This window comes from Triplophysa dalaica, chromosome 23, assembly GCF_015846415.1.
Source record: "Triplophysa dalaica isolate WHDGS20190420 chromosome 23, ASM1584641v1, whole genome shotgun sequence".
Classification (NCBI taxonomy): domain Eukaryota; kingdom Metazoa; phylum Chordata; class Actinopteri; order Cypriniformes; family Nemacheilidae; genus Triplophysa; species Triplophysa dalaica.
Window position 1 is genome coordinate 9,747,218 of NC_079564.1, and position 22,745 is coordinate 9,769,962.

At 37.4% G+C, this 22,745-nt stretch overlaps 2 protein-coding genes across 2 annotated transcripts; both read right to left on the reverse strand.

The window, feature by feature from the left end:
* Window positions 1-1,284: 1,284 nt before the first annotated feature.
* On the reverse strand, window positions 1,285-14,989 carry LOC130412858 (alpha-2-macroglobulin-like protein 1). The gene is made up of 36 exons (XM_056737638.1): window positions 14,919-14,989; window positions 14,065-14,248; window positions 13,306-13,462; window positions 13,062-13,114; window positions 12,824-12,844; window positions 10,939-11,107; window positions 10,778-10,862; window positions 10,575-10,692; window positions 10,284-10,389; window positions 10,094-10,203; window positions 9,793-9,960; window positions 9,479-9,709; window positions 9,278-9,341; window positions 9,035-9,180; window positions 8,787-8,936; window positions 8,523-8,702; window positions 8,363-8,435; window positions 8,161-8,287; window positions 7,847-8,072; window positions 7,287-7,413; window positions 6,744-6,865; window positions 6,419-6,470; window positions 5,939-6,022; window positions 5,650-5,826; window positions 5,029-5,110; window positions 4,774-4,930; window positions 4,528-4,602; window positions 3,914-4,076; window positions 3,623-3,813; window positions 3,263-3,478; window positions 2,787-2,905; window positions 2,370-2,460; window positions 2,215-2,283; window positions 2,021-2,126; window positions 1,606-1,654; window positions 1,285-1,464 (listed from the first exon to the last, which is right to left on the reverse strand). Exons 1-35 carry the CDS (start codon window positions 14,987-14,989, stop codon window positions 1,617-1,619), a joined length of 4,308 nt encoding a protein of 1,435 aa, XP_056593616.1. The 3' UTR covers window positions 1,285-1,464; window positions 1,606-1,616.
* Window positions 14,990-17,363: 2,374 nt separating this feature from the next.
* Window positions 17,364-22,406, reverse strand: LOC130413466 (alpha-2-macroglobulin-like protein 1). Its single transcript, XM_056738703.1, has 14 exons — window positions 22,331-22,406; window positions 22,019-22,195; window positions 21,355-21,436; window positions 21,101-21,257; window positions 20,651-20,725; window positions 19,992-20,154; window positions 19,698-19,888; window positions 19,338-19,553; window positions 18,873-18,991; window positions 18,459-18,549; window positions 18,304-18,372; window positions 18,110-18,215; window positions 17,682-17,730; window positions 17,364-17,540 (listed from the first exon to the last, which is right to left on the reverse strand). The coding sequence occupies exons 2-13, from the start codon at window positions 22,146-22,148 to the stop codon at window positions 17,693-17,695; spliced, it is 1,437 nt and encodes a 478-aa protein (XP_056594681.1). The 5' UTR covers window positions 22,149-22,195; window positions 22,331-22,406; the 3' UTR covers window positions 17,364-17,540; window positions 17,682-17,692.
* Window positions 22,407-22,745: the final 339 nt, after the last annotated feature.

Consider the following 22,745-nt stretch of genomic DNA (forward strand, 5'->3'; position numbering starts at 1 on the left):
ATGGATTGATTGAATGTATCCATATTAAAATCGGCTGAAATCAGATTTTGCGTCTGCACCTTACCCGGTCATTTCTGATTTCTATATATATATATATATATATATATATATATAAGACATGCTTACATAAACCTAATGGATTAATGGAATAATATTCCTAGATCGACAAAGAAATAATATATAAAAATAGTAAACAGAATATATTTAATATTCCATAAGTTTGTAGCATTGCGAACCCCTTTATCTCTTGCAAATATAGAGCGCATTCTGTTAACGTCACTCACCTCGCTGTTCTCTCCGTCTGTGCAAGTATCCTTTGTAAGTGCGGTTGCAGTTAAAGTGTTGTCAAAAGACATTTTCCCAAATAAACATTATCTTCTGCGGTTTCTCTTGTATTTCTCGGAGGTAGTTTTGCCTATTCCGTGTGCGTTAACCTTGCTTCAAAGCTAGTGGTTTATGAGAAACTCACTGTAAGCTGTACGTACACTGTAAAACTGATGTTTTTGCAGCAGGTTTGCCAGTTTCTTACTGTAGTTTCTTACTTCATATACCTTCCAATAGTACGGATTTCAATACTTCTCAAAACTTTTGAGATTAAGTAAGACTTTTGAGTAAATCGTGACATCCTTCCCAAGCTTTTTTTACTGTTTTCTGTAAAAATATTTACCACTTAAAATTGCGATACATTCAAGTGGTGTTATTTCGTACTTTTATGAAAAAAAACTGGCTTTCGTAAAAGCTTGTATTCCTTCTTATGACTTAATGCGGTGATACACGCCTTAGTTTTATTGTAAATATTCATTTGTAGACTGACCTGACGGTTACGAAACGAAAGCCCAGCTCAATTTCGTAACTTCCTTTATAGGAGCAGTAAATAAAGGTGGCGAGGAAGAATTTAAAACGATGTGAAACTGTATAAGTGTTCAACAGACTACTGATCACTCTTAACGTCATGCGGTTAACATTCATTTTTATTTCCTGAGTGGGTGAACATTTGTTTTTTATTTCTTTGCATGAAAATTTGCAAACAATATGGAGCTTTGATAATTTATATGCATGTGTCAAATAGATTTAGTTAACCCTATGACTTTCAGGACTGAATTTTCTACTTTTGAAATAAATCCTGTAATTCAAAAGAGTATTACATTCCAGGCTGATGTACTAAAGTAGCGCCAATGTATGTGTTGTAATAAATTAAACTACAGGACACATGATTTAGAAGCAGAAACGATTTAATAGCATCATTGCAATCATCTGAATCATTTGAGGTCATAAAGCTGGGTTTTGATTATCATTTACAGTTCATATACACAGTAGCATGTCATCAGTATATTCTGATTTTAAGAAATTCAGAAGATATAAGAACAAATCATGCGGCAGTATTAATTCCATCCTTGATCTTGAAGGTCTGATGAAATGAAGTCACACCATTGAATATCACCTCTGGATTGTCCAGTGACAGCACTTTAAATTAATAAGAATGTATAAGTCACATGACTTTCAAAGTCTACAACAATTAAGCGTTCAATTTTAAGTTCACAATTCTCAAAAATGACAAATGGAACTTATGTAAATACACGTTTCAAACTGTCAACAATTACTTACCGACACATTACTTAACATGGGGAGGTGTACTGCTTCTCACCACCGTCACCTAAAAAAGAAAAAATGCTTTAAACCTGCAGTTTACCAAAAGTATATGACATCTACATATTTGTGTCAGGGATTTACAAAAACAGGACTTTACTGTAAATTGCATAATCAACTTCAATTATATTATAAGAAAATGCATACGCTGTCAAATTTGATGCAGATTCCATACAGTATACTTGGCATCTTTTGAGGAATTAAACCCATTTAAAATTTACATCAAATAAATTTTATCTGGCAAGAACAATTAGTTTAAAACATGTTTATTGCCCAGCTCAAAATATTTACAGGCTAAATTTACCACCCTTCAAGCATTGCTTTACACTTCAATATCAAAATAAATGACATGTAAAAAAACCCAAAAACATACTAGTCTTGTAGTAATCGTAGACAGTCACCACAGCTGGTTTCAGGTTCTTCACCACTACGTTCTGCAAAAGCATCAAGGTAAAGGATTTCTCCTCATCCTTTTTCATCTTAAAAGAAAGACACCTGATGTTCATATCAATTATATTCAAATGACAAAATCCATTTTAAAATTCCTCTATTTACATTTAGACTTACCCCATCTAAATACAACATGACATGCCCTTCATTCTGCTCCACAAGTTTGATTCTTGAATCCTGCTGAAGCTATAGACAGAGACCAATGAAAACAATAAAACGCTGCCGAGCTTGAGATAAGAAAACAAGACTGAAGGCCTGAAAGTGTCACTCACAGTTTGTAGAGACAAGGAATCCAGCACAAATCCAGACAACAATTTCACATTAATGATCACCATGTTGGTCTCTCCTCGTGGACCATTATATCTGTAACAATATCACCAACAATCACAAATATAGTTCAGTGTTCTGTATGTGGCCTGATAAACAGCAAACAAAAGGAACCGTTGATAGAAGAGTCTGTTCCAGTAATGAGGGCTTCGAAGGTCTTATGGTCTAATACACTTTTTAAAGCTTGAAAATATTGGCCATGTCCTTTTAAATAACAGTATAGTGATTAATTGTGCTCATTTAGTGCCTTCATTTTGCTACAAATATATGTATATTGTTATTAATTAGCTTCATTATTAAACAAAAAAACATGTTCTAAACTTATGAGGGCTACTCCGTGAATGAAGTAAAGCTGCTCTCACCTGAGTGTAAACGTTAACGTAACAGTATAGTACTGTTTCCTTTGACAAGTTGAAGTTGCATCAGTTTTGATGGTGAAGGCCAAGGAGTTAGAGGGCAGGACATTGTAGTGCAAGGAAAACTGAGAAAAGGAAACAAAATAAGGTGATGCGCAAGGCCACATTTAACATCATTTCAGTAGCTGGTAAATGAACGGTTCACAAAAAAGGATCTTGACAAAATATTATAGGACATCTTGTCACAAGAACTCAATAGTTCATGCGTGTCCTAAGATGTTGACTTTCCATTATGATTTATAAGGCGATGTGAATTCATTTCTGTTCTGAAGACTTTTATAAACCCAATGGAGTAACATGTTGACATTTCAAAAAAATAATTTGTTTTAATTCAGCCGAAACAATTACATAATTTACATTAGACATGGCAGGAGGGTTAGTAAATTTTCATTTTTGAAAAGCATTTTTGGCATCTTCCTGACCTGCACAAACACACAGCCCTGGCCTCGTGTAGCGACTGTGAAGCTTCCTGTAGGTGGCAGCAGCGGTCTCTCCTGGTAAAGCAGTCGGTTACTCTGGTTGACAATGAAGTTGTATTTCTGGCTTGAGGGGGAGGTCACATTGACAACAACGGATCCTGTTGGACTGTAGGTGGCAGCACTGTATTTAGCAAGTGCCTGGAGGGCCACCACAGTGTCCTGTTCATAGAGGGCAAGGAAGCAAATGACACGTTTCGTCAAAACAGCATAGGCCTACATATTGAAACGCTAGGTTTATACCCTTTGACGGAGAACCATTGTAGATGAACTATGAATGAATAAAGTGCCTTGAAAGTACAGTACCTGAGAAGAGGAGAAACCTCCAAAGGCATTTTGCCTCTTGGCCAGCCAGTGCACTATGGTAGCAGAATAGTCCAGTTTAAATGATGGCAGTGTTGGCCCAGAGAGAAGCGCCAACAACACGTATGAAGTCATCTCTACATCTAAAGAGCCTGTCAGTTTCCCATTTGTCTGAGTCCAATATCGGCCAACACCTGAAAAGACAATGAGAAGAGCCCATGAGACTGGACTTTTGGTTTGATTTCTTAATTTGAATAGAAAATTATTTTAAAAATGTTTTGAGCGGAATGGCACCATCTCTCTTGACTCGATTGTCCAAGTTGGAGACGAGTTTCTGTCTCATCTCTTGGTCTCCAGCCAGAGTGAATGTGTAGGCGACCAGGGCAGTGAAGTACGTGTTGTCAAGGTTGCTGGAAGCTTCTTTCAGACAAACAAGGCCTTGCTTCACCATGGGATCCTTAGAGCATGCAATAGTCAAATCTCTGTTAGATTCATTTTCTTTATGAAGTCAGGCTCATGTCACACTACACACACACAAACATTGTGTATAGCCAAGCCAACTATTGAAGCCAGTCATGAACATTCATGACTCCAAAGTGTTCATGTTTTCTGAAGTGTACTTTACACAATTTAGCGACAGCCTACTTCAGGGTTTGGGTTCAGTTTAAATCATCTGGATTTAGTCAAATTTAGAGGACTGTATAGACAGTAGTATCCTGTTCAAACATCTTTAGAGATTCAACCTTACTGTCTAATATCTCTATTTGCAGCTACACCGCAACCCTGCTATCAATGCAAGCAATATGAATAGAGAAGCTTGTCAAAATGGGTGAAAAGCTCATACGTTAACACATACGTTTGGTGTGCCACAGGCCTTCAAGTTTGTTAAGACTCCATAAATCACTCACGGTTGTTTTCATGCCCAGTTCCAGAAAAGCTGCAACGATGTATGCGGTGAGAGTGACATCATCACTGACACCACCCTGTGAATGAAGAAACAAGGCAGAGAGACATTACAGCAGACACATTAGTGATGTACAATGTTATCCAACAACAACAGCCCAACAACCCTGGAGATCTGAATGTTTAGTTCATCTGAGCTGTCAAAAGCAATCCTTTTAATTTTAAGTTTGCTTAAAGGTTTCCATTCTTACCTTCATTTCATTGTGGTAAAGGATGCCCACTGTTTTAAAGCACCCATTCCCCTGCTGGAGCTGACCCAACCAATTCTTTGCCTGATCGATGTTGGTTTCATCTACAAACACATGTTTCTTTGCCCCTTCGAAAATCTTCATCACATATGCAGTTAACCTGAAGAGTATAAAAAAAAGTTTTCCAAAACTATACTTTTTTTGTGCAACATAGTCAAAGTATAAATATAGAAGTAGCTTCATTGTTTCTAAACAGACCAGGTGTGCCCAGAAGGATCACTGTTCCCAAAGGCGCTGTAAGATCCATCAGAATGTTTGTAATTCAGCTGTGTTTGGTAGCCTGTTAAAAAAAAAAAAAACAGTAACTTGAATTGCTCAAGTTTTTGCCTCATTTAAACACAGTGCTGCATTTATGAGTAAGCAATATTCAGAATCGGAAAGGTTTTAGAATTTTTGATTGAAATAAAAGATTTGTATCATTTGTAGACTTGCTATCAAATATTAGAACATTAAGTCTTCCAGGAAGTTCCATTTTGCTAGATTGGAAGTTTGATTTACTGTAATCATTTTATGCTCAATTATGGTATAGACCAGGGTTCCTCAAATCTTACCCTGGAGGGCCGGAGCACTGCAAAGTTTAACTCCAGCCCTGATCAAACACACCTGAGCATGCTGATTAAGGTGTTCAGTATCACAGGTATGCAAGTTTGATCAGGGTTGGAGCTAAACTCTGCAGTGCTCCGGCCCTCCAGGGTAAGATTTGAGGAACCCCGCTATAGACTAAAGTTCACTGAAATGATTTTGACTCCTTTTCTGTCTGCCGAAATGTGGCGACTGTATGAGGCATACTCTAAACCCAGAACAAGTCTTAGTTCTCACCAGTCTCCAGATAAGTTTTAGCTCGTGCCAAAATATCAGGCGTGAGCAGTCCACTGCTCTCCAAGTACTGAAGGATGTAAATATTGGGTGCAAAGTTCAGCATGTTCTGCTCACCACAGCCGTAAGGCATACGCAACAGATCAGCAATGTTTTTTAAAGCATGACTGATCAGATCACCTGTGACACAAACAGTAGTCAGGAGCAGTTCATGTCTACACATGTCCTGAGGTCCATACAATAAATAGCATGAGGTGGATATTAATAGTGTGTGTATAAAAATTTAACTCACCCAGTACAGTGACAAAGCTTTTTTCAGAATCCTTGACAATAACTTCAGGGAGTTTAAGAGAGACAGTTGTGTTCACTTGGTTACCTAACAGAAATATAATTTAAGTCAATGATACGTCTCTGTTGCTTTATAATCTATATGGTGCTTTATTATCAATACGGTGAGGATGATCGTTGACTTTCAGATTCTGTATAAAGGAATATTTCAATTTTCAAAACAGCATGTGTCACTTACACAAAATACAACAATTACAGAGGGTTTAAACTATGCAGTTTGCATTTAACTTCATTAATATGATTATGTGGATTAATATTTGTACTTTGTCCAAATTATCCCTTTGGAGGTGGGTCCTTTTTTCTAGTCAAACCTGGGTATCAAGGATTTATTTTTTGTGTTAACTGATGGTATGTCACATGCCCATAGTGCTTAAATTGTTTTGAACCTGGAACATTATTTAAGAGGACGAACAATTTTACTAACCTGTTAAACAGATGAGTTCATTCTGAGTGATAATCTGCTTAACTCCCTCAGCCTGACAAATAAAAACCTTCAGTTATTGTTTTGACGAAATGTAATTCTTTATATCCTTTTAGTTATCAATAAAACATTTATTTTGCAGAAAGACTTTTCTTAACCAGCAATATTTCCTTGACAATTCTGTGTAGTAGCCTACACTATAGGCAACAATTGCTTTGCCCTGTTGATGTTTTTTTTAAAAAAAGGGACTTATTGCAAAGAACAGCTTTATTAACTAATCCAGGATGCTGAATTCTAAGGCTATAACTTCCGTTTTAGAAAGGCTCACCTCGACCAGAAACGACTGCACCACAGTGTCAATACGGCGTCCTTCTGGCACAGTCACAACCTCATTCCCACATCGTTCTTGAGTCCTCATGGTCTCAGCTTTCACAGTCACCTTCACCTCTCCTGTAATATACAAATTGAGTCACAAGTAAACACCGTCCTTGCATGGATATTTATTTTACTCTACATGTTAGTAGTTCACCTCAAAATACGGCCCCATTGACTTTCGATAGTAGGAATAAAAATTACTACGGAAAGTCAATGGGGCGAATTCTGAAGTGAACTACTCCTTTAAAATAAAAGGTATACCAATAATTGAATCATATGTTTTACATTTTTTATGAAATAAGTTTCCATAGTAGGAATTTCAGGAGTGAACTAATGATTCAATCATTGGCATTTCATGCAACGTTCAAAATGCATACCAGTGTAGCCATCAAATGCCTGGTGGGGCATTGCCAGTACATATTTTCTATAAATGCTGCCATCTTGTCATAAAAAAAAAGATGTTTTATTGGTTGTGCTCATATATATACACACTTACCCAGAACCGTTGCTGTAACCGTCCACTCAAAGGTTTTGCTCTCTTCAGCACAAAGACATTGAGTGTAATTGCAGCCATTACAAGGCAGAGCTGAGAACTTTTCTGAATTTTCCAACGTGACCTTCACCTGTACGTTATAACACAAAGACAGTTATTTTTAACATAATCTGTAAAAGAATAAATTCCTTTAACATTTTATATATTTTTGAAATGGTCAAAAACATCTGTAAGAAAAGAAAATGCATAGTAACAGAAGGGACGACAAATTTAGAAGAAATGGGGAAACTAGATTTTACATGGAAAAAAGCCATTTTACTTCTGGCGGCCAGAAGATTTAACAACGTTTTTATTTTTATATTTTATCAAAATGAAAAATTTCAGAAGACAGCAAATCTGGCAGAAAAACTTTGACACATCCATAGTCTAATTTTGTAGGAAAAACTTCATGGTATAATTCTGTCACTCCACCTGACAGAAAATTATTTTTTTACAGAATTGTTTTGGTGTATAAAACATTAAATGTTAGTCCTGTGCATATAAGAATTATTCAGGTGACTCACCATAATACATTTGGGGAGGTAGTTGAATACAGTGGCTTTGAGTGAGAGCTCCTCTCCACGTATAACAGAGTAGGGGAGCGTGAGGCTGACAAAGAACGGCTGGAAGGCAGTGAGAGCAGTGCTGGGTGCCACGCCAAAACCAACAGAAGACGTGCAGAAAGCGTCGGTGGCCCATTTAGTGATGGTGTCAGGAACGGTCTTTGTAAGAGTCAATGATCCAGACCTCCTAATGAATAAACATATCCATGCTAGTATAATCGATTTGTGTGTTAGAAATGAAGGGAGGTATCATAAGTTTAGCATAAACTACACACCCCACAGGCACAAGATCCCATATCCAAGTTTCCGGAAATAACTTGCGGATTGAATTTTGAACAGATTTTTCCACAGGTGGACCAACAGCCATAATTTCTTCTCTTGCAGCGGGTTGAACAGCAGCTTCTGCAACCATTTGAGGAGATAAAGTGGCAGGAAAGAGAACTACAGAATCTCAAAAACAAAGATGAAATTACTCACCCCATACCATAGTTACATCACAGTAGATAGGTTCTTTAACATCAGAGTTGGTAGCAATTTTGACTCCAATTGCCTAGAAGCAAGTAAGCATCAGATCTCATTAAACAGATAGTGAATGATAAACAAACAACCACTGAAACTAGAGAATATGATATCTTACTTTAAAGATACCGTGTGCATCGTTTCTATTGGAATAAGGGTAATAAATGAGTGGACGCCTTTCCCTCGCTAGCATTGGGGGATCAACTGGATTCATGTCTCCAGGTATACAGGGATCTTCATTTTCCCAGACTTGGTAGGGGTAATCCCCCAACATTTGGACTGGTAACATTCCAAAAACCTACAGATTTCAAGTTAATTTACAGGATGAATTGACATTGCAGAATCAAAAACTTAAAATATTCATCGGTTGAATATGTCTTACAAAGGCAGCGTTGAGTTGAGCCTCTGGTTTTAAAACCAGTACGCTCTGATCAATGGACCTGACGGAGCAAAGGGAGCCAGGCTGGGCTTTCAGGTTTAGAGTTGTTGTGTCTTTAGGCATAGCCGTGGAAGATGAGAAAGTTAAGGAAACCTGGAGCACAGATACACGTTAATCATACACGAAGCATTATTGAATAAATAATATTAAAGATTGGCATTTTAAATGCATTTCATGTGGTATTTATTGACCTTGTTTGGCAAGCATTGTTCAATTGGGAAGTTCCAACTGTCTGCTACAGTTTCTCCGTTAGGAAGAACTGTGTACACCGCCACCTGGGCGAATGGAGACAGGGCTGTGGTCTTTTTTAATGTGAATGACAATTTGCCTTTGTTTTCTGAAATAAAGGGAAGAAACCGGTCAAAGCAAATGAGGGTCTTGGAACATACAACTGCTCAATAATTTGTGCGTTTTCTGTAATTTCCATTTCCTACCCGCTCCAAACTGCACATTGACAGAGACACGGCCATTTTGAGCCATACTGCCTTTTGAAAAGACCTGGGACACACAAGGGGGAAAACTATTTTGTGAAAGTTTATGAAATGCCACTGAACGTTGTCATTTTTACATTAAGCTGACACTTCTCCAAACCAGCTAAGATTTCATTGAAGGTATAGATTGTTTGTTAAACATACCATGAAGAAAACATCCAGCGTTTTCTCTCCCTTTTGTAGTGTACTTCCCTGAATGATGTAACTGGCCTCCACATTTGCATCAACTGCACAACTTAACAGGTTTGGAGTCAAAATTAACTTTAGAAAACTTTTGCTTTTAGAGTAGAACGGCCTTAACGAAAGATTGCCTCCATTATAAGATCTTGCTGCAGGCCGGAAACCATTCTGGAGTGTATCCTCATTGTGACGAGCCTGATGTAAATGAATGAAAATTTACAAATGTACAACACATCCTTCTACTGCAAACAAATCAAAGTTTGAAAAACCGCACCAACCTGTAAATAAGCAGATTGACTTGACCAAACTGCGGTGTCTAAAGAGAAGTAAGCTGTGCCGTTGCTGTCTGTTGTAAGAGTCATATTCACACTTTTGAAATCGTAGTTTACAATGAGATGAACTCTTTGACCTTTCAGGGGTTTGTTGTAAACATCAGTGACCAGAACCTGTCAAAAAAAAAAAAAGGAAACTAAAGTGACCGTTTTGATACCAAATAAGTGTCTTTATAAAAAAAAGATGCATGCACGACTCAGGATCACATCACAAGATAAACTGGCTGCAAAAAAAAAAAAATCCAACCTTTCCCTCATAGGCCATCCCAGGTTTGTATACATCTGCTGCGTCAACAAAGGAAACTGTGATGACATCACTGCTATAAGAAACACCGGCTGAACCTGCCACAGTAATCCCTGGAAAAACAGAAGAATGTTTCATTAGTGCTTTTAGGACAATTATAATGGAGAGGTGCAGATTTGTTTGAAACTCTTACCCGTTCCATCCTCTTCTACTTTGTAATTGATGTCAAAATATCCTCCTGGTTTCATGCCATATTCAGTCAACTCTATTACCCGAGAGGCACAGCCAGTCTTGTCTGTCTAAATAAAAAAAAAATTGACATGTCTTAATTCTTGTATTCACGTCATGTTACATAGTGTGAGAAGCGTTGTTCAATAAATTGCTTTAAATTATATTTCTTTCATCTTCTAGCAAGGACTGTATAAAACATTAATTGGGCTTTGTTTTCCTGATTCAATAAAGTATTTTATAGGGTGGTGCAAACCTTTATGACGTAGGTTCTGCATATTTTGGGGGCACTTTGACGAAACCAATCATAATTATAGTTTGTTCCACACACTTCAGCAGTCACAGACCCCTGCACGCCCTTCCCATAGGTGTATCTACATAAAAAGAAAATGATTGATTTGAGACCGATGAGCTTGTAGTTTCTCATTTATCTGCAAGGTTCTCTACAGAAATGCTTACAGAGCACAAATGTTCAGTATGAAATCTTGGTTTGTGGGAGTGATAACGGTTGGAAGATTCACGTTGACTTCAAATTTAGGAAGAACTACAAGAAACAAGAGGGGATGAGTTTAAAAAACGGTTAAACTATGAAACTTTCAAAGCCGATTTCTAGTTCTAACCATATCCTTTAATTTCAAAGGATTGTGTTGTTTCTTGGTTCTTCTCATCCCAAGCAGTGATGATGTAGTTGCCCTCAGCAGCCTGAGGTGTCATGCGGTGGTACAGATCTAAAATGCCATCCATGGTGGGCCGATTCAACCACTGACCAATGCGATTCGAGTTAGGATCCTAGAAGTGGCACATAATGAAGAAACTGCAAACACTGCAAGAAATAATTTCTATATGATACTAAATGTAAAAATGTTGGAGTTGATCCTTTGACCTACAGAACCTATCATATCCAATTGTAATTTCAAAAGGCCAATGAACTTTGCATATTGAATCTGCATGCCAGTCTCTGCCCAATCCATACGGGTATAAAAGGAAGACGGTTACCTCTTCATTCAGCATTTGTGCTGAGGAACCTGGGATGTGCATCCTGGTCGCTGCAGTGGATAGACCACAGTTGTAACAGAGGGACATAAGGTCTTGTTCTTTCCTATAGGGAACAGAGGTAACTGGCAGCAAAGGAAACATATCCGTTGCGACTCTCTCTCGACAGCATGTCGACACTAGCTGAACCGCGTCATGTCCTCAAGCAGAGCGACACTGGGTGGTATTAAGGCGTCACAGACGATTGCCTTCTCCAAGTAACGAGAGCAAAATAAGATACCTGGCATCATAGGAGACACTACCCCCTCTCCAGAGGGAGTGCGCTAGAGACCATATCCTACAGCAGGGCGGCATCCATGTAAAAACACCTGAATGGTCTCAAGTGGAGGGATCAAAGGTGTGTAGGGCCCCATCCGAGGGGTGAACAGACAAGAGGTTGAGCGGTCCACCGAGGGGAGAACACTGGTTCACCAACAGGGTGGAGTTGAGTACTCCGTAGAGTAGAAAGTACATCATGTGGGACCACCTAACAGGCTAGTCACATGTATGGAGCACTAGCTAAGGTATAGGGGTTCAACTGAACCAGGGATAACTAATTGGTCCGCTCTGCCCAGCTCATTACCAGAAAATTGCTGAAGTGATGGATTGAATGTCAATACTGTACTTAACCACAGCGTGAGAAGTAGGGATGGCTAAATCTGCACTCTCACTCACCTAGTCAAGGGGAGAAGGTGCATAACCAGGTGTACGCCAAGCCAGACAAAGACCTTACCTGCTGGTATCATGCAAGATGCAGGCTGAAACCAGCTCCACGAGAAGCTCGTAGAGCCTTGCAATTGTTGGGCATAGACCTCTAAGATGTCTGCCATTGAGGCACCCTGGGAGGCTACACCCCAGGTGGAGAGAAAGCGCATTGCGAGTGGGCATGGGGGATCTTGGGATCAGTTTGTTGTAGTGATGGCATCCACAATCCAGTGTGCCAGTCTCACATGAGACTCCTGGCCTGAGCTTGACATGTCGACAACAAGAGTGCCTGTAGGCTTGGAGGTTCCACAGTTCGGTCTTGGTTTGCCATGCCTTTCCCCTGAGGAAGAAAGTCCTTCATCAGTGGAATCGGCCAGGAGAGTTGTCGTCAAAAGTATAAGCTCGGAGAACCAAGTCTGATTTGGCTAGTAGGGCACAAGGGAGCAGCATGATACTCCTCTAACCTAACCTTGCACAGGCTTAAACCTGCTTGTCTATGCCCTCAGTCAGGGGAGTACCAAAGTTTTCAGGCTTTCCAGGGAACTAGGCATCTTCATGTCCAAAATGACTTTAAAATAACTCTTGCCAAGGACACCATGATTCCCAGGAGCCTCGGAATTTTTTTAAAAAAAAGTCAAGTTTATTGGCATTTTGAAATGACGATCAGAGCTCAAAAGTTCTCAAGTTCAAACCCCATATTGTCATCTCAACATAACAGAGATTGACAGAAAAGGAACAAACATATGCTTAAAGGATTTTATACAGTACCCGGAGTTCTACTGTTTGAAACTGAAAAAAAAAAAAGAAAAATATTTAGTTTGATCACTGGTATGAGAGTGAAATGCTTGAAGCTCTGGTATAATAACTATTCAAACTCCGATTACACTTTAACATGACTTAATCCTTGCATCATTTATCATAAATTAATTTCTTCCTGTTGGCCATTACAGAAAATTACTGACTATGCTATAGACAAAAAAGGTTATAGATATACAACTAATTTTACCTTCTGATTGCGAATCAAGAAATTGGAATCCAAAGACACAATGCGAAATTTTACTGGGGAAGACATAATTGTAAACACAGAAGCACATAAGCAATAAATTGAAAGTAAACTTCATAAACAGTATGGTAATATGAACAAACAGTATGCTGTTCAAAATCCCATTTACGGACAAAGAATTAAATTGCAATGCCAGTTCTAAATAATAATAATAATAATAATAATAATAATAATAATACTACATTACCGATTTCTCCAGGCTTGTAGATTGGCTTGTCTGTTTGGATCAAAATGAGCTTCATTGGAGGCTTTATGAGAATCTGAGTTTTTCTGTCTAGCGGTGTTTTAGCGCCTTCAATTTTAACATAGACAGTTGCCACAGTGTCTACAAGCACCACAGGGACCTAAAAGATCAAAAGTAAGGCACAAGAAGAGCTTTAAAGACAAGTGTGTTGCCAACTCTTGCTCCTAGAGAGCCACTTTGCTGAATGGTGAAACCATGCTTTCAAATATACCAATATAGCACTGCTTGAATCTTTATTTTCTTATGTGTTTTTCGTAAGAATTTTTCAAAAGCATGTGACCCTGGATCACAGAAGCAGTCTTACATAGCATAGGAAAGTTTTTTTTTTTTGTAAAAGACATGAATTTTTCTTTATGCCAATAATCATTATGATATGAAGTAAAGATATTTTGTTCATTTACTACTTTAAAGTTGTTAATCAGGGACACGCTGGCAGGCCATCGACTACATTTAAAGGCAATTTTCTCAATATTTTGATTTTTTTTAGCACTCAGATTCCGGAGTTTTCATTCAATTCCTGATTTCCATATATTGCCTTAATCTGAAAGCTACATGAATACATTTTCTATTGATGTATGAGTTTTCAGGATATGTAAAATACTTACCCATAAGACTGGTTTTGTGGTCCAGGGTCATATATGACATACAAAAAAGGGAATGACCACAATATAACAAAATTACTGTAATGTGAAGTATACTGACCTGGAAAGGCACACACTTGTAAAATCTCTTTCTAATAGAGCTCTCTTTAAGAATGGTCACATCTACATTATTTGATGTCAAGGTTACCACCAAAGAAAGGCTTGTACTGGGCTCATGGATATGTGCACACAGAGTCTCTGTTGTGCCACTGACTGCCTGAGAAGTGACTGCCACCAGGTATGTGCTGAAAGAAAACCGAAAACAGTGCTTAAATAGTATAAAGTAACTGTTATGATTGTATATATTTGCTCGTTTGAGGAACTGTATCATGCATATAATTGTGCCTGCATTACACAGCAGCTCTCTGGCTCACTAGAACTGAAAGAAAGGCTTAAAACTAAAGTATTTACGTACGTTAACTGGTTGGTGGATTTCAACAAAATGAAAGAATTAAAAAAGGATAAAAAATAAAACAAAATAAACAATACGAAATTACATTCTATGCATTTCTTCTATTTTAATAAACATGCAATTATTATCAATAAGCAGTCTGCTGTTCACCAATTCAAAAGATATTTAGGTACACGCATGTTAACAGAATGTCATTCATGACCTCAGCACCTGATGAAAGCTGACAAATGATCCTCAAACTTTACGGTGTCCAGAAAAAAAAAATATAGAAAACCTGTCACTGGGATGGTGCCCTTTAAAAAAAAAATATATCTATCCTTTATCATTTAGATACAAATATGTACACACTTTGTATCTTGACGTTGATACTACATGGACCCTTTATGTGCGACGTTGTACTTTTTCAAATGGTACTGCCCCAGTGATAGCTTTTGTGCCTTTTTTGACGGTGTAGTATTCTGCATATCTGCTTAAATGAAAAGGATAATGATAAATGTTCTTACGGGTCAGTCGCTCCACATGTTGGATCATATTGTAGCAGCAGTAGTGTCAGCAGCGTTACCAGCGCCCGCATGTTGAGCTGTTAGTTTTGTGGTCTCACACAGATTTGGTGCACAGTTTATACACCTCTGCCTACTCCTTGAACCCCACTAAAGCGAAGAAAGTTAAGCAGCTGGTAAGAAGAGCTCGATGAACAAGGTTCAACATGCAGTATTCCTTGCTCCTATGTTCTCAAATGAGTGATTCAGGAGCAGTTAGACTCATTATTGGTTCTGTTTGCCCTGTCTTGTTTTATCTAGTTTTACACGTTCTGTTGATTAGTCATTAGGTTCACCTGTGTTCATTCTGTCACTCATTTGTCTTGTTTTTGCTCAGGCTGTCACCATAAATCCGATTTCTTTGCATATAAAATATATTTGTATATAATATTTAAAATGATTGATTGCCTCGCCTGAAAAGAAGCCGAGAGTAGGCGTCTGCAGTAAAGGGAGGTGTGAAAACAGCGCAGGCAACACGGACACTTCCCAAATCGCGGTGTCATGTCGACTGGAAACGTCTTTTTATCGCATTTTTCTTGGGCCAACTGAGTTTAAAAGTGAGAAATGTTCTAAAGCTTAAATTTGACGAACTCTTAACCATGTCAAGAATGTATAAAAGAATTTAGATATTTTCTCTGACAAAAGAATGCTTAAATATGAGAACATCCAATTTAAAGTTTCCAGTTTCTCCCGAAAAACAAAAGAAATTCGTTTAAAACGTGTATGTGATATTTCTCCTTCTCGAAGGTTCCTATATTGTGTAAATTTTGCAACTCATTTCCAGAGTACACAGACCATATTTCAGAACATATTTTTCTTTCATTCCTGGAAAAAGTGCAATAATTGTGGTAGTAAAATGTGTTAAATAAACTTAAATATGGAAACTGAAAAATGAAGTCAAACTTTTTTTAAATGAATATTAATAACATATTTTTGTTTGCTAAAATTGTATTCTCATACGTATATATATATATATATATATATATATGTATATATATTATATCTTTAAATCACCCTATTTAGTATTTAAGAGAGATAATATTCAAAAATAATAAAAAGCTGCAAATTTGTTAGACTTATTCGATAATAGAAATGATATTTGTTTTGAAAATATTAATATGGATTGATTGAATGTATCCATATTAAAATCGGCTGAAATCAGATTTTGCGTCTGCACCTTACCCGGTAATTTCTGATTTCTCTATATATATATATATATATATATATATATATAAGACATGCTTACATAAACCTAATGGATTAATGGAATAATATTCCTAGATCGACAAAGAAATAATATATAAAAATAGTAAACAGAATATATTTAATATTCCATAAGTTTGTAGCATTGCGAACCCCTTTATCTCTTGCAAATATAGAGCGCATTCTGTTAACGTCACTCACCTCGCTGTTCTCTCCGTCTGTGCAAGTATCCTTTGTAAGTGCGGTTGCAGTTAAAGTGTTGTCAAAAGACATTTTCCCAAATAAACATTATCTTCTGCGGTTTCTCTTGTATTTCTCGGTGGTAGTTTTGCCTATTCCGTGTGCGTTAACCTTGCTTCAAAGCTAGTGGTTTATGAGAAACTCACTGTAAGCTGTACGTACACTGTAAAACTGATGTTTTTGCAGCAGGTTTGCCAGTTTCTTACTGTAGTTTCTTACTTCATATACCTTCCAATAGTACGGATTTCAATACTTCTCAAAACTTTTGAGATTAAGTAAGACTTTTGAGTAAATCGTGACATCCTTCCCAAGCTTTTTTTACTGTTTTCTGTAAAAATATTTACCACTTAAAATTGCGATACATTCAAGTGGTGTTATTTCGTACTTTTATGGAAAAAAAAACTGGCTTTCGTAAAAGCTTGTATTCCTTCTTATGACTTAATGCGGTGATACACGCCTTAGTTTTATTGTAAATATTCATTTGTAGACTGACCTGACGGTTACGAAACGAAAGCCCAGCTCAATTTCGTAACTTCCTTTATAGGAGCAGTAAATAAAGGTGGCGAGGAAGAATTTAAAACGATGTGAAACTGTATAAGTGTTCAACAGACTACTGATCACTCTTAACGTCATGCGGTTAACATTCATTTTTATTTCCTGAGTGGGTGAACATTTGTTTTTTATTTCTTTGCATGAAAATTTGCAAACAATATGGAGCTTTGATAATTTATATGCATGTGTCAAATAGCTTTAGTTAACCCTATGACTTTCAGGACTGAATTTTCTACTTTTGAAATAAATCCTGTAATTCAAAAGAGTATTACATTCCAGGCTGATGTACTAAAGTAGCGCCAATGTATGTGTTGTAATAAATTAAACTACAGGACACATGATTTAGAAGCAGAAACGATTTAATAGCATCATTGCAATCATCTGAATCATTTGAGGTCATAAAGCTGGGTTTTGATTATCATTTACAGTTCATATACACAGTAGCATGTCATCAGTATATTCTGATTTTAAGAAATTCAGAAGATATAAGAACAAATCATGCGGCAGTATTAATTCCATCCTTGATCTTGAAGGTCTGATGAAATGAAGTCACACCATTGAATATCACCTCTGGATTGTCCAGTGACAGCACTTTAAATTAATAAGAATGTATAAGTCACATGACTTTCAAAGTCTACAACAATTAAGCGTTCAATTTTAAGTTCACAATTCTCAAAAATGACAAATGGAACTTATGTATATACACGTTTCAAATTGTCAACAATTACTTACCGACACATTACTTAACATGGGGAGGTGTACTGCTTCTCACCACCGTCACCTAAAAAAGAAAAAATGCTTTAAACCTGCAGTTTACCAAAAGTATATGACATCTACATATTTGTGTCAGGGATTTACAAAAACAGGACTTTACTGTAAATAATGGAAATTGCATAATCAACTTCAATTATATTATAAGAAAATGCATACGCTGTCAAATTTGATGCAGATTCCATACAGTATACTTGGCATCTTTTGAGGAATTAAACCCATTTAAAATTTACATCAAATAAATTTTATCTGGCAAGAACAATTAGTTTAAAACATGTTTATTGCCCTGCTCAAAATATTTACAGGCTAAATTTACCATCCTTCAAGCATTGCTTTACACTTCAATATCAAAAATAAAAATGACATGTAAAAAAACCCCAAAAACATACTAGTCTTGTAGTAATCGTAGACAGTCACCACAGCTGGTTTCAGGTTCTTCACCACTACGTTCTGCAAAAGCATCAAGGTAAAGGATTTCTCCTCATCCTTTTTCATCTTAAAAGAAAGACACCTGATGTTCATATCAATTATATTCAAATGACAAAATCCATTTTAAAATTCCTCTATTTACATTTAGACTTACCCCATCTAAATACAACATGACATGCCCTTCATTCTGCTCCACAAGTTTGATTCTTGAATCCTGCTGAAGCTATAGACAGAGACCAATGAAAACAATAAAACGCTGCCGAGCTTGAGATAAGAAAACAAGACTGAAGGCCTGAAAGTGTCACTCACAGTTTGTAGAGACAAGGAATCCAGCACAAATCCAGACAACAATTTCACATTAATGATCACCATGTTGGTCTCTCCTCGTGGACCATTATATCTATAACAATATCACCAACAATCACAAATATAGTTCAGTGTTCTGTATGTGGCCTGATAAACAGCAAACAAAAGGAACCGTTGATAGAAGAGTCTGTTCCCATAATGAGGGCTTCGAAGGTCTTATGGTCTAATACACTTTTTAAAGCTTGAAAATATTGGCCATGTCCTTTTAAATAACAGTATAGTGATTAATTGTGCTCATTTAGTGCCTTCATTTTGCTACAAATATATGTATATTGTTATTAATTAGCTTCATTATTAAACAAAAAACATGTTCTAAACTTATGAGGGCTACTCCGTGAATGAAGTAAAGCTGCTCACCTGATAGTAAACGTTAATGTAACAGTATAGTACCGTTTCCTTTTACAAGTTGAAGTTGCATCAGTTTTGATGGTGAAGGCCAAGGAGTTAGATGGCAGGACATTGTAGTGCAAGGAAAACTGAGAAAAGAAAATAACGTCATGCGCAAGGCCACATTTAACTTCATTAAAACATTTTTAGGTGAACAATTCCTTTACTAGCAACTGAAATTATCTTGATGAAATGTATGACATCTAGTCCCCGAACTATTGAGATCTGAAGTTGGAGTACCCATTATAATTTATTTTGCGATATGAAGTCATATCTCTTCTGAAGACTTATAAACCCGAGTCACATGTCATTTTTAAATTGTCATTGAAAAAATTTGTTTGAATTCAGCCGAAACAATTACATAATTTACATTAGACATGGCAGGATGGTTAGTAAATTTTCATTTTTGAAAAGCATTTTTGGCATCTTCCTGACCTGCACAAACACACAGCCCTGGCCTCTTGTAGCGACTGTGAAGCTTCCTGTAGGTGGCAGCAGCGGTCTCTCCTGGTAAAGCAATCGGTTACTCTGGTTGACAATGAAGTTGTATTTCTGGCTTGAGGGGGAGGTCACATTGACAACAACGGATCCTGTTGGACTGTAGGTGGCAGCACTGTATTTAGCAAGTGCCTGGAGGGCCACCACAGTGTCCTGTTCATAGAGGACGAGGAAGAAAATGACACGTTTCGTCAAAACAGCATAGGCCTACATATTGAAACACTAGGTTTACACCCTTTGACGGAGAACCATTGTAGATGAACTATGAATGAATAAAGTGCCTTGAAATTACAGTACCTGAGAAGAGGAGAAACCTCCAAAGGCATTTTGCCTCTTGGCCAGCCAGTGCACTATGGTAGCAGAATAGTCCAGTTTAAATGATGGCAGTGTTGGCCCAGAGAGAAGCGCCAACAACACGTATGAAGTCATCTCTACATCTAAAGAGCCTGTCAGTTTCCCATTTGTTTGAGTCCAATATCGGCCAACACCTGAAAAGACAATGAGAAGAGCCCATGAGACTGAGGACTTTTGGTTTGTTTTTTTAATTAGAAAATTATTTAAAAAAATGTTTTATTCAGAGCTGAATGGCACCATCTCTCTTGACTAAATTGTCCAAGTTGGAGACGAGTTTCTGTCTCATCTCTTGGTCTCCAGCCAGAGTGAATGTGTAGGCGACCAGGGCAGTGAAGTACGTGTTGTCAAGGTTGCTGGAAGCTTCCTTCAGACAAACAAGGCCTTGTTTCACCATGGGATCCTTAAAGCGCATGAAAGTCAAATCTCTGTTAGATTCATTTTCTTTATGAAGTCAGGCTCATGTCACACTACACACACAAACATAGTGTATAGCTAAGCCAACTATTGAAGCCAGTCATGAACATTCAAAAACCACACAAACATTGTGTATAGCTAAGCCAACTATTGAAGCCAGTCATGAACATTCAAAAACCAAAGTGTTCATGTTTTCTGAAGTGTACTTGACACAATTTAGCGACAGCCTACTTCAGGGTTTGGGTTCGGTTTATATCATCGCGATTCAGTCAAATTTACAGTACTGCATAAACAGTGGTATATTCAAACATGTTTACAGATAGTAGACAGTAGGGTTGAATCTCTATTTGCAGCTACATCCCAACCCCGCTATCAATGCAAGCACTATGAATAGAGAAGCTTGTCAAAATGGGTGGCAAGTTTAACACACACACTGTGTGCCACAGGCCTTCAAGTTTGTTAAGACTACATAAATCACTCACTGTTGTTTTCATGCCCAGTTCCAGAAAAGCTGCAACGATGTATGCGGTGAGAGTGACATCATCACTGACACCACCCTGTGAATGAAGAAACAAGGCAGAGAGACATTACAGCAGACACATTAGTGATGTACAATGTTACAGTAGATAAGACATTAAGTACAAAAGGTAAAGGCTTTGTTAAACATGTTTTTATTGCTTTTTATTGTCCTAATGTTTGTCCCAATTGCTTCCATTGTTTACCCAACTTGTAAGTCGCTTTTTATAAAAGCGTCTGCTAAATGATGTAAATGTAAATAGCTGTAGTACATTATGTTCCAGAAAACGATTATCCCAAAACAAGGCCCTCCAGCAAACAGCCCAACAACCCTGGAGATCTGAATGTTTTGTTCATCTGACCCGTCATCGCCAATCCTATGAAATTTAAGTTTGTATAAAGGTTTCCATTCTAACCTTCATTTCATTGTGGTAAAGGATGCCCACTGTTTTAAAGCACCCATTCCCCTGCTGGAGCTGACCCAACCAATTCTTTGCCTGATCGATGTTGGTTTCATCTACAAACACATGTTTCTTTGCCCCTCCGAAAATCTTCATCACATATGCAGTTAACCTGAAGAGTAATAATAAAAAAGTAATTTCAAAACTATAATGTTTATACATTGACTAGGTTGCAAATAAACATTATGCTTCACTGTTTTTAAACCGACCAGGTGTGCCCAGAAGGATCACTGTTCCCAAATGCGCTGTAAGATCCATCAGAATGTTTGTAATTCAGCTGTGTTTGGTAGCCTGTGAAAGAAATTTAACATTATGAATAGATGACAATTAATTAAAGAGCTCCTATGAAGACTCAAGTTTTTGCCTTTGTTTAAAATGCAGTGCCGTAGTTACGAGATACACACAGTAGTTATGAGTAAGAACGAATAATATTCAGAAACTGAAAGGTTTCTAATGCCATCATATTGTATATAAATGATACAAATCTGTTATTTTAATCAAATTCTAAAACAAGCCCGCTTTAGTCTTCCAGGAAGTTCAGTTTGATTTGCGTAATCATTTTATGCGCAACTACGCTATAGTCTAAAGCAGGGCTATTCAAATCTTACCCTGGAGGGCCAGAGCACTGCAGAGTTTTGCTCCAGCCCTGATCAAACACACCTGAGCAAGCTAATCAAGCTGTTCAGTATCGCTAGAAAATCACAGGTGTGCAAGTTTGATCAGGGTTGGATCTAAACTCTGCAGTGCTCCGGCCCTCCAGGGTAAGATTTGAATAGCCCTGGTCTAAAGGATTTCGACTCCTTTTGTGTCTGCCGAAATGTGGCGACTGTATGAGGCATACTATCTAAACCCAGAACAAGTCTTAGTTCTCACCAGTCTCCAGATAGGTTTTAGCTCGTGCCAAAATATCAGGCGTGAGCAGTCCACTGCTCTCCAAGTACTGAAGGATGTAAATATTGGGTGCAAAGTTCAGCATGTTCTGCTCACCACAGCCGTAAGGCATTCGCAACAGATCAGCAATGTTTTTTAAAGCATGACTGATCAGATCACCTGTGACACAAACAGTAGTTAGGAGAAGTTCATGTCTACACATGTCCTGAGGTCCATACAATAAATAGCATGAGGTGGATATTAATAGTGTGTGTATAAACATGTGAATAAAAATGTAACATTATGTAATCTCACCCAGTACAGTGACAAAGCTTTTTTCAGAATCCTTGACAATAACTTCAGGGAGTTTAAGAGAGACCGTTGTGTTCACTTGGTTGCCTAATAGAAATATAATTTAAGTCAATGATACGTCTCTCTTGCTTTATAAACAATACAGTGAGGATGATCGTTGACTTTCAGATTCTGTATAAAGGAATATAGAATTTTTTAACAACTTGTCACTTACACAAAATACAACAATTACAGAGGGTTTAAACTATGCAGATGCATTTTAGTTCATTAATAAGATTGTTGATTAATATTTGTACTTTGTCTAAATTATCCACTTGGAGGTGCGGAGCTTGTTTCCAAGTATTCAAACTTTGGTTTTGTAGATTTATTTTTTGTGTTAACTGATGGTATGTCACATGTCCATAGTGGTTAAATGATG